This window comes from Anser cygnoides, chromosome 1 (genome assembly GCF_040182565.1).
Source record: "Anser cygnoides isolate HZ-2024a breed goose chromosome 1, Taihu_goose_T2T_genome, whole genome shotgun sequence".
In the NCBI taxonomy this organism is placed as follows: domain Eukaryota; kingdom Metazoa; phylum Chordata; class Aves; order Anseriformes; family Anatidae; genus Anser; species Anser cygnoides.
The window spans coordinates 68,419,883-68,431,943 of record NC_089873.1 but is presented as its reverse complement, the minus strand read 5'-3'; the positions used below and the strand labels follow the sequence as shown (position 1 = coordinate 68,431,943).

Genomic DNA, 12,061 nt, shown 5'->3' with positions numbered 1-12,061 from the left:
TGTAACTTCCAGTAAGATGGCTAAATAAGAAATTCATCATAACTGTTATTAAAATACATAGGTGACCTTACAGGATTCTTATATATGCTACCTTTTTTATTTTAAGGTAGCTCTTCAAATATGGATTATGCATTCAATTATGTTTAGCTGTCAAGCATGGACTTCATTTGCATTTCTTCCCACTGCTATAATTTTTAGGACTGGCAGGCGACCAGAGATGAGGAAGAAATGTGCATCTACCATCTAGGGTGCAATATAGGATTCTTTATTGTTATTATAATAAAGTAGCATAGATATTCATGATTACATCAAGGTCAAAGTAGCAGAACATTAGAACCAAGGCCTGAAGTATAACGGAGAAGGAAAAATGCTTTCTCAAAGTTTTAGTATCTATAGACATGGATATTTTAAAGAAAACATTAGCAGTACAAGTATAGAGTGTATGATGTTTAACTACTCTGTGTTCTTGAGTAATCTGAGTAATTCTGTGGGGTTTACTTATTTGTTTTTAAAGAACACGTGAGATACTTATTCTAACTGTATAATTGGCAAAAACCTCTTGATATAGATTAGGTCTATGCATCACTCAAGTTGCTATCTGAAATATAACGTCAAGCAGGTTTATTTTCCTCGTTTACTAGAGGTTATAATCTGCTTAGAACTCCATGCTAAGAAATGCAGCTAAATAATGTATTTGCCAGTTGTAACTCATAAAAGTGATGTTTCCAAGGTACTTGACTGAAATTTCATTAAAGAGGGCCTCAGCTAATCCATTAGGAAAGGCACTGATATGTCAGGATTTTATTTCTATTTTAGCCTTTCTTTCCATGAGAATAAGCAGGGAAGAACCTGTCCTATATATTCCAATCCAAAGGAAAAGAGATGGTCATAACTATATTTAAGACTAGGACAGAGCCATTGCATTGCTTTGTCTGAGAGATCCACTGTGTCTGATTGGGGGTACTCTGAGCATATCCTAATTTCAACTCTGACTGTGACCAAATATTTGTAGAGTGGTAATAGCACTGCATAACTGCATTTAATTCTTTCTTCATGAATGTTCAGCCTGTCACACAGGATGAAGCAAGAGATTATCATTCTGATCAAAACCATGTAATTACTAACTATGCCAATAATTTGAGTTGATACAGATTTTTCTGCTACCATTTTTTTCTTACTTCTGAAAATAAATTGGCTTTGATAAGATCCTGAAGTCCCACTTATTTTCTGATTACCTTCTTAGTCAATTCACCCTGGAAGACTAAAGACTTCTTTGTCTTCAGGTTCATTCTTGAAAGATTCAATTTTGAAATATTCTAGATCCTAAACTCTAGCAACGTTTACCATGAGCAGTAAGAATACTAGCCTAGTACAGTCACAGAGAATAAAATCTGTACCCACTTTTTGTTTTGGTAATGCTCTCTATTTTAGATTTTATTCAACAATGTCAACAGTCTACAGGTTAATGCCAAATAGTCAGTTTAAGTATATTTATATTTAATTTCCTTACCGTGGTACTCTTAGTATCTGAAGAACTTACTGTAGGTGTTAGATGGACACTTCTAGAAAATATATTCTCCACCAGAAATAGTAGAGAGACTTTTTTTTCTTCTACCATCTTTTTGGTTCACCTTAATGTTTAGACAGCATGTATTTAAAAAAAAAACTTACTGTAGTGTTTAAACACTTCAGAAAGACAGAGACATGCTATAACCCCAACTCTCATGGATGGGGATCTTACCAAAAGTAAATGAATCTGCATCTTTGAGCCCAAAGCTAACAGTTCTGTCCATGTTTTATTTCTGTTTCTACTGTCTCAGGACCAAGTAAGCAATTCCCAAGCCCAATAACCTGCAGGAAAATCTTAATATGCTAAAAAAAAAAATAGATTGGAAACTTTTCCTCTCCCACTGCATGCTACTTGGAAGTCCTGAGATAACATTTCTGGCTTTAAAATGCATCCCTCAAGATTTTCTATCCCATCAGCTCTGTTTAGGACTCCCTTTCCTTCTCATTTTGCTACTGCTGTCTCCTTGCTGGACTTCAGTAGATATGCAATATTTCATTGTTGTCTTGAATTGAAAACTAACATAATTCAATCAATAGAAAGCAAAAGCAAAGGAGGGTAATACTTTACCTTCTCAACCACAACAACAAATTGCCATGGTGTGTTAAATAACTGCTAGTAAAAAGCACTTTTTTCTGTCTCGGTGGATGCTCAGCTGGATTACATTTTTTTTCCTCTTAAGTAGTGAATAAAATGACTTCAAAACAGAATGCTTTTGAACAGATCCAGACTTATTTTCTTCTCCCTTTCCCAAAAGACATAAGGGCAAATATGTTGGATTGTATTTTCTATTCCAAAGTGATTTGTTTGTCTTGTTTATTTTGGAAGCAAATAAAAATAAACCAATGGCTAATATCTCTGTTTTCAGACAGTTCCCTTCTGACGACTTTTGGGGTAATTGCTAGTGCACTGAAAACCTGCTGTGTGCGGTATCGCTACTTTGGTGGAGGTGTAACAAATTGGCTAGATCACGCCAAGGAAAACTATGGTGGTCAGTACAGTGAGATTCAAGTGGAAAGCACAAAGTCACTTGCCAGGCTCTTCCCACTGTTTGCTTTCCAAATTCTATACAGAACGTGTATTATGCAGGTGAGTAAACAGCTTAAAAAAAAAAAATCGACTTGAAAAAGATTAATGTGTTTAGTACCGTGTTTCCAGGCATGTTTAACTGTTGATTTGCCAGCTGAACCACTTTGCAGAGTAGTATTAATTGCCTGAGATTATACTTTATTTCCTCTCATCTCATTAAATAAGCAAAATCACCTTGATCAACACTTGTGAAGGAGCTTGTGTGGCTTCTTGCTGCTCATTTATATGCACCCTTATTGGTTGAAACACCTAGTGCTAGGGAGTCTTGTGCTTCTCATACTGCTTTTTGTTATTGGAGACTCAGGTTCAGCATTCTTCTAAGAAACTGGGAAATTATGTTTTTCAAATGTTCACTCACTTTTGGGGCAATGCATAAATCTTTCTTTGCTGTTCTGGTTGCATATTTCATCTACTGTTTTGGTGGGATTATGCAGCTGGTGTACCTATGCTGGATATGGATGGTTTTCCATTTGTGGAAAGAAACAGTCCTTTCAATGCCTCTCTACCCGGTTATGTGACTCTTTCCACTTTTGAGTGTGTGTTATGTAAATGTGTCAGGAAGTTACTTAAGCTGACATGATTCCTTCAGATTAATTTCTGACTGGATGATCCTGGCTAAGCAGGAGTTTGAAGCAGCTTACCTTTTGGCAACTGGCATAACAAATTTGAGCTGGTTTAGTAATTCATTTTTACTTACTCGTTTTAAAATGCGCGCATAGGCTGCTTAAGGAAATTTTTACAAATATGTAACACATACTGTTTTATTGACACTTTCTTGACATCATTCTACATTCCTATCCATCTGCCTCATTCTTTCTTCTTTTCCCCCATCCATGCCAGGAATTTAAAAGAGGGGAGAGGGAAGGAGAGAAAAAGAAAAAAAAAAAAAAAAAAAAAAAAAAAAACCCGCCCCCCCCCGCCGTGGCTGAAGCGATGCATTAATGACTAGATAAAAAAACAAAACCAGGTATCAATAATCAGAGCTGTAATATCTGGGAATATATTTAGAAAAGACTATTTGCACTCCTGAAAGAGTACTTTCAGCAGAATTTCTGTTATGTCTAAGGCTCTTTCTTAAACTAGGTAATCAATCAATGTTTTTTTCATAAAGATCAATATTTTCTCAATATTATTAACTTAACAGATTTCATTGCCTGTGATTCATGTTGATGATAATTTAATTCCTATTAATAAGTCAAGTCAATTCTGATTTGCAATAGGAAATAGAAATGAGGAACCAACAAAATTTGGCTTGGTTCTGATTTTTCACAGTTCTGCTGCAATTTATTCATCCTTTTACAATTTCTATTTCTTTTTAGAGGTGAAATATAAGTGAAAATATTTTTATTAAGAACTAGCACTTGAGTAATTCTTTAGCACTGAACAGACTTCCAGTGGCCGGGGTTGAATATAGCTGTTGATGGGTAACCCTTGATGAACCGGGTTATGAACTATACTTGAATTTTCAGACAGCTATAAATAATATTCTAACTGTTTTTGGCATTGCCAGTCATGCTGAAATGCCATGCAGGATACTGCAGAAATCTAAAGTGCATTGAAAGCAGAAATGAAAGTAAAGAAATCAGTTCTACATCCAGCTCTGTCATGACTGAATTGCTCGTTACCTCTTTTTCCCATTGGTCTGTAAAATGGAGTGGATTGTAACTGTGTTTCACATGGTGAATTAAGCATTGAAATTTCAAGGTTCCTCAAAAAACACAAGCAGAAAAATTGGTTGGTAGAACCAAATATGGGCTTTTATACATGTGTAAATAAACTCAACAGATCTGTAGCCTCACAGAAGCAGGAAGAGCTATTTGCTCTTGAAGTGAGAGACGGTCTTACAAGTCTACCTAACTTCATACCCTGATGATTGCCGTTCGTGGGTTGCTCATCTTCTGATGATTAGTTTCTGTTTTTGAGTTCCAGAAGTAAAATGAAACCCTTTGCATATCTGCTATGGCTGTCAGTCACACTAAGCTGCTTCTAAGACTGTGACCAAATACGTGTAGCTTTTAAAGCCATGTGCTGGCAAGAGTGTCCAAAAATTTCTCTGACCTAGAGCACACAATTATAAATTCAAAACATCTTTGTATCTTGCTATACTCAAATGAAAAGGGAATTCTGTTCTGTTAGTGACTTCTTCACAGAGTGTTTAAAGCACTGAACAGAATTATTTAGTGTGTTGACTGATAGTTTATTTGATCATCCCTAGTTAGAGCTAATATGAATTGACAGGCTGAAGTTTAGATTTTTTTTTTTAAGTGAGGAGTAAACGAAATAAGTGGAAAATGTTAAATCCTGGCAGAGAATGAGAATATTACTATTTGAAAGTGTTTTTATCGTGAATGGTTGTTCCATTTGGTCAATAGGTAATTGTTTTTTTGACTTTCTCAGAAGAGTGACAGAAGTTTCAAAATATAGTAAAATTTTATCCATGAAAGGTAACTGGTATACTAATGAAGTTGGTTTGTATTCCACAATACAGATTCCGTCAGGATATTATCTCCAAACCATGAATTCCAACTTGAACTTCAGTGGATTTGTCTTGCCAATTGCAGCAATGAATGTAATAAGCATCGTGCCACTACTGATTCTTGTTCCTATTTTGGAATGCATTAACTCATGTCTCTTCAGTTCCAAGGGAAGTGGACGTTCTCCTACAATTTATATCGGTATGTTAGAAAACCCATGTGTTCACACAGTTTTTATATGTATTCTGTTTCTTGAAAGAGAAACTTCGTTAGGTGATAATGATCTTATACAATTATTTCAAATTATAGATATTAAGCCAGACTTGTTTTGGGATGGTTTTGAGATGAATGTTTCAAAGAAATTGTAGAAAACAGTCTTATTTAAAAAAAAAAAAGGTATTAAGGAAAAAATGCCTAACTTTTGTTTAGGAAGGCGATAAATACTCTTCTGACTAGGTATTGAAACAAACACTTGAAAATAGATAGGAGTCATCTTGAGGAACTGGTGAGAAAAACAGTACTAACCATTTAAACTTGGGACTTCAACTTCGTTATCTTCTTTATGTTTATTTAGCCTTTAATTTTGGAAAGTTTATTTTCTTTGGAAGGTAGTGTGTTTTTTATTTTTGACAGGGAGGGGTTCTTTCAGTTAGTAGCTCTCTGATATCTTAAGAAAGGTGCTGTTCCCCAAAATGGTGAGTTTGATTAATTAAGCTATACATAGAGGCTATCTTTGCATATTTTATGTTACGCCTTTACATTAGGAGTGCAGCTTTTAAGAAGGAAACTGTTGTCACCACTATAGTTCATTCCAGACTCTTTAGTTGAATCCAAAGTGGGGGGAAAAAAGTTTTGTCTAGTTCTGTCTGCAATATGTGTTTTTAGAACTGGCAAGCAATAGGAAACATACCAGACAGTTGTGTCTAAAACAAAACAATGTGTATCACTGGGCTGCTATTACCAGTGAGCAGGCTCAACATTCAAAATGGAAGATTTCTTGGAGAGGAGCAGGCTTCTTCTCTAGCACTACAATTTTAATTTGAATATCCAATATGGAATACTTGTCTAGGTGTCTAGGATTTTAATAAATAAAATTATTAAACTGAAACTTAATTTAAATACATCTTCTTGCATGCTTCGCTTCTATAAAGTGAAGCAGAGGGGGATCTCCAGAGCTGAAATGTTATCTTTTTCTCATAGAAAGAGTGTGAAGAATTCTTGTCTTTTATTAGTTCCAACACTTTCATCAGTAATCATGTAAGCTCAGACTTGTGGATTGGAGCTCATCTCACAGAAATTCATTGCCTAGAAGCAATGATGGCTTTAATATGGGTGGTGCCTTACAAAGTTGGGCTTCCTTCCTTTGACATTACTGTCCTTCCATTGCCCTGTCCCCCACCCCAACATCCCTGACCCCAGACCTCCTATGTTCTGGGATCTGGAGGGATCCTATGCATTTACCTACTGATATCAGCTACATCTACTTCTACTAGAAAAGCAGCTTTGCTTACATTTGCTTAAAACTGTTCTTTTTTTGGAGATACTCTCATTAAACTTCCTACGTGTTTTATCATCTGGCCTGCATTACAGAGCTCAGACAAAAATATTTATAAACAACTATATTCTCAGTGTGCTACTATTAATTCAGTGCCCCATGGCAAGCAGCACTGTGAGTACTGACACACACAGAGGTATTAATCTGACTAAATTAGCCTAATTAAAAGTGTTATTAAGTTTTATATAAACCAGATGCATATAACGCAGCAGGTTGCAATTACCCTAGTTTTTAAAATAACATCTGCATTAAGCCACAAAAAGCACATTCAGATAATAGTTTTTTTCTTAAAACCAAGGAAACTTCAAGTTACTATTAATGTTGTATTCTGTTATGTTAAACAGAAGTAGAATATATGCAGTGGTTTATCCTTAATAGTTTCATTTATTAAAATACCCTCCTGTTAGGGGTGATAAATTACCTGAGGCATAAAAAATACCTGTGAGTACAGGCAATGATTTCAGATATCCAAGCATATGACTGCAACTGCAAATATGGTAGACCTCTAAGTGCCAATATTTTTGCCAACAGTTAATTAGGTTCACAATTATTTTCAGGAAAAAAAAATGAAAGTATAAATAGGATGTTGGTGTTAAGCCAGTTTATAACTACATTTTAATGCAAGCTTTGTAAGAGAAGGAAGTTTGAGGACTTATATTCTTAACATACTGAAAGTTTCAGGAAATTATTTAAAGACAAACCATAAGACAGTGTTGAACTATCTGATTGCTCTGTAATAAGATCTATGTAAAAACTGCAATCTATGTTACTTTCTCTGAAATTGCTGGTTTATTTGTAAATTTGGTATGATATAACCAATATGAAAAATCTTAAAGTGAATTTATTTTGTGTTGCAAATATATTGAATATTTGGACTTCATGAAAAACATGAGTTTTTGGAAAAGTTACAGCCTTTCCAGTTTTTAGATTATGCTGCTTGATTTAACCAGCAGTACAGAAGATTCAGCAGAGAATGGGTTGTGTCTTTGCTGGATTCACTAAGGAGGACGTGTTTGGCAGCTCGAGACCACAGAATACTGGACTGCTGCAGCTTTGCTCTTCCTATAGCCAGGCCTTTCATTGCTTCTCTACAGCCAGCGTTGATGCTTTTGTGATGGCATGGAGAGTTAAGGGTTAAGGGAGTAGATCATTCTTACTGAAACTGTAGCTAGACATTTTAAAAACAAAAACAACAACAACAACAAAAACTGTGGGAGCATGGAGAGATTTATTAGTACCCAGTGAGAAGTACATAACTTCTGACATGGGAACCGTGGACTCCATTGTCTAGAAATGACAAAAGGAGAGAAACGTACAAACTTCCAATTCCAGCAGGCTTTCTGATAACAGAAATGTAGCTAATGTATTTTCCAGGCTGAAGGTACCCACACAAAGGCAAAGGTGGCATATAGCTAAGGAGCCTTAGCCTTGAATTTTCTGCCCCTTCTGTCCTAATGCCCAAAGAGTCAGTCTTCAGTACATATTATAAATATAAAATGAAAAAAACTTTGGATTGTCAATGTCAAAACTAATAAGTGTAACTATTTCCAGTCATTAAGTGAGATGAGTCCTCTTAAGACAAGAGGGAAACAATATGTGGTCCGGGTATTTGAGCCAAAGTTGTCAAAAGAAAACAAATCCTCATGTCTGTACTTACATCATTGCTTTTAAGGGCTGAGGAATTGCAAAGTTGGTCAAAATCAGTGGGAGATCAAAACATCAGAAGGTTAAATGTTTCATGTTAAAGTAATTATAGATCCTTTTGGTAGTTTATTGGAAGTTTTGTCTTGCACTGAGGCTACACATACAGCTTTTTTCCCTGTCCTTTGTTCCTGTGCTTGTGTGGTACTTATGCCTTACCACTAAGGCAGCTGGTAACACTCCATGCTTTGCATGTACAGTAATATATTGAACAAGGTATTTTGGATCATGCACTGATACTTCAGCACAACTGAAGAAAAGAGGCAACTAATGTCTTAGGTGCAAGCACTTAAAAAACCAGAAGATTCTCTCTTCTAGTAATGCAGCTGATCTTATCCTAAAATGTTAAACAGCCCATCAAATGCACTAACACTTTCAAACACAGGTCAGGAGAACTCTGTAGTGGAGGGAAAGGGAAAAATGTAGGAACACTTGATCTCCTGATGTGTGGTCTGCAGTGATTAACTTTTTCTCTCCCACCTACCATGGCCTGCAACTTTAGTAGCTTAAGTGACTGGACTACTATTTTTTGTACAAAAAACAAAAGGGTAAAGCATACAGTGTATATGTATATTTCAGAATTTTACAGCTGCTTGAACTGGAGAATTTCTCTCTGCTCTTGGTACCCAATCTTTTGTGATATCTGGAAAAGCTGCCTTCCCTTCTTGCTCTCTTCTCTTCTTAACTCCTGTAGTCTTTAAAAATTATAGTTATAAAATCTCCTCTTTGACTTTGTTCTTCAGAAAGGTTTTTCCTTTCTTGTTTGTTCTGCACCACTACATTCTTTGTGTGCTGAGCTGCTGTCCTTTTAACATAGATTTAAAATTAAGCTTGCTGGTGTAGGACGTACTTTTTTTTTAGTCTGTTTCTTTGTCCAGAGAATTAAAACAAAACCAGCCCCCCCAGCCCCCAAAAAAAAAATCTTACACTTTTGCGTGCACTGGGTCTCTGACTCACTGTAAATATGCGGTAATCCTGTAACTGCAAACTTAGTGAATACTCTGTGCTTTTTACCCAGTTGTAGGTCACTTATCTGCTGCACTTTCTGTGATGGTTGCTGGTTTCTCTGAAATACACCGAAAGCATTTCCCTCAGGTGGAACAGACCCTTTCCGAGGAGATTCTCCTGGTCTCCTCCATGCCTTGCTTCCACTTAGCTCCTCAGTATGTCTTACTTGGAGTGGCTGAAGCCTTGGTAACACCTTCCTGTAAGTAAAAATTAATAGGTTAAAGCCGGTGTGTCCTGGTTCGCAAAGAATGATATCAATTCTTAAAAGTAATTAGACTATCATGTAATATTTTTATCCCTGACTCTATTCCACAGGCTTAATGAGCAGATTTATGCTTTACCTGCTTGAAGTAGCATGGTTTGTCTTGCTGGATGTAATGCAGAGTGAGCAATGTTGTTCCAAATTAACTGGAAGGTTCTGCAGCAGCCCAGTCAGATCCCTGGGTTGTGTAATCCACCACTGGGGGGGCAGAGTGGGATGATGAGAGTGATTGAGCTTGGATGCATGGCTGGCCTTGAAGTGGAAGCTGGTCAGGCAGTGGGATGATTTGAATGAGCTCCTGAGGTCTCTTCATCTCTTCTGTTCTCAACTATTTTGTAACTGATTTTCCTGAGACTGAACAAACACATGCATGACAATTGAGCTGTGATTACAGTCTTTGAGCCCTTTCAGGCCACAGTCAAAGCAAGGTGAAGCAATTTAGCTTAACCCTTTTCATTTGAGGACCCAGCTAATAAAATTACTATGTTTTTCATTAACATACAGCATATGCAGGTGGGTACCACAATTCAATTGACATGGTAACTTGAGGAATATTGTAGGTAGATGCAGGACTTCTGTTTGTGCTCCAGTCAGGAGTCATGTAAAGATGCCTGCACAGAGCATGATGTCTTAGTTTATGTAATGGAGCTAGAGATAAACATTACTATTTTGCAGAGCACAGGCACAGCTTAGCTCATGCTTACCATCCATAAACTATGTAGACATACTCCTGATTACAAATCTGAACCTTCTTTTCCTTCTATAACTTATCTTTCCAAAACTGCACTGACATTCCGGAGATTTGTTTCCTAAGGAGCACACAAAGTCTGTGTGTTCTACCATCCAGAGGTTACTTTTGTAATACTAACCTTTTTTTTTTTATCTAATCAATTTTCATTTAAATAGACACAGGTAAAGTTGTGGACTAACTGATTTCCATAAGCATTTAATTTTACAGGTTGAGTGTCTGTTGTTCCAGTACAACCTCAGAAATATTCAAATTTATTTCCTGCTCTTAAATAAAAAAAAAAACTTAGCTTCATTATTATACTGTAAGACTACTCAGAGCAGGTCATGTTCTGACACTAAAAGGGTAATTTCTCCTAGTTTTAAATACTTAACACTTTTCAATAATGCCTCTTCATCAGATAACTCTGAAGTACTTAACAGAGACAGGTTATGTGGTTTCTAGGTTACAGGCTGAGTTTTAAAAAAAAAAAAGTGACCTCTGTTTAGCTTAACAACAACAAAAGATAGGAGGTGGCTTGCTTACAGTATTCTCATGCTTCTGCATGAAAAGAAAATTTCTGTTAGAATAAGGCTCTTACCTAGCACAATGGGACAGAACAAAGTCCAATGACTGGAAGATGACATTAGCCTTTAGAAAAGCTTTGATATTGTTTTTTGTTTTGTTTTTTAAGATTATCATTAGAGTGTCGTAGGAAGCAAAGTAGTGCATTTCCTCTTAAAATAAAGACTAAGCATCTTACTAAGAGCTGCAGTTACAGGTGTGATTCAAGAACACTGTGGCTAAGTCTGAGTTTGAGATTTGCATGGAAAAAAATAAAGGTAGGTACATGAAATTGGTTACTACTGTAGCAGTACTGTGGTCAGTGGAGATGCAGGCTACATTAATTTGCCCACAAGTAGATGTCTGGCACCTTTTGTGATGGAGCATCAAAGATGTGCAAGGCAAGCAGGTTCCTTATGTTACCGGCTTGGCCTCCAGCTGCTGCTAGAGTAGAGCACGGTTCTGCAATATATTCTGCATCTTATGGGGCAGCCCCATGCAGATGGCTGAGGCACACTAGAGCATTTTGGGCAGCAGTGGGCATCTGTATTCCTGCTACTAAACTGAGCTCTAGTTTTCTACTTCAGTTTGAACTGAATTGCTGTTGAGGAACCATTCACTGGATCTGCATCAATGTTAATGACAGCCTAGACACTGAAATAGTTGTTTCACCTTTCCTGACATTTTACTGCTGTATTATGCAGAAGGTCAAATTCAATTATCATAATAATTTACTTGGCCTGGAAGTACATGATCCAAGTTGAAGACAGAAATGTTCGCACCTGTAATTAGAAGGAAGTGAGGAAGTATCTCAGTTTTGAAGTGCTTAGTTAGAGGAGCTAGATCTGGCATATTGAACTCTTTATCTACTTTTGAGCTCTGATACTTACAATTGTGTTTATATGATATATTTCATTATCTTGTTGATAGGAGGTTTGCATAATCACCTGCCTTGGGTAGCATGTGCATCTTTAAGAATACATAATACCAGTATTTTAATGTTTTACTAATGCTGAAGTTCTGTTTTAAAGAAAGAAGTAAAATGATAAAAGAACTGCTCTCCTTCACAGTGTTAGAATTTAAGATCACATAGCTTGAATTTGCAACCATAGCT

At 36.4% G+C, this 12,061-nt stretch overlaps 1 protein-coding gene across 6 annotated transcripts in view; it reads left to right on the top strand.

Annotated features, from left to right (window-relative positions):
* SLC15A5 (solute carrier family 15 member 5) overlaps window positions 1-12,061 on the top strand; it is a 65,530-nt gene that overhangs the window by 42,355 nt on the left and 11,114 nt on the right. For all 6 annotated transcript variants that reach the window (XM_048055420.2, XM_013172922.3, XM_013172925.3 and 3 more), the window contains 3 exons: window positions 2,436-2,656; window positions 5,145-5,331; window positions 9,405-9,593. In XM_048055420.2, coding sequence (XP_047911377.1) covers window positions 2,436-2,656; window positions 5,145-5,331; window positions 9,405-9,593 — 597 coding nt within the window. The remainder of the gene's footprint in view (window positions 1-2,435; window positions 2,657-5,144; window positions 5,332-9,404; window positions 9,594-12,061) is intronic.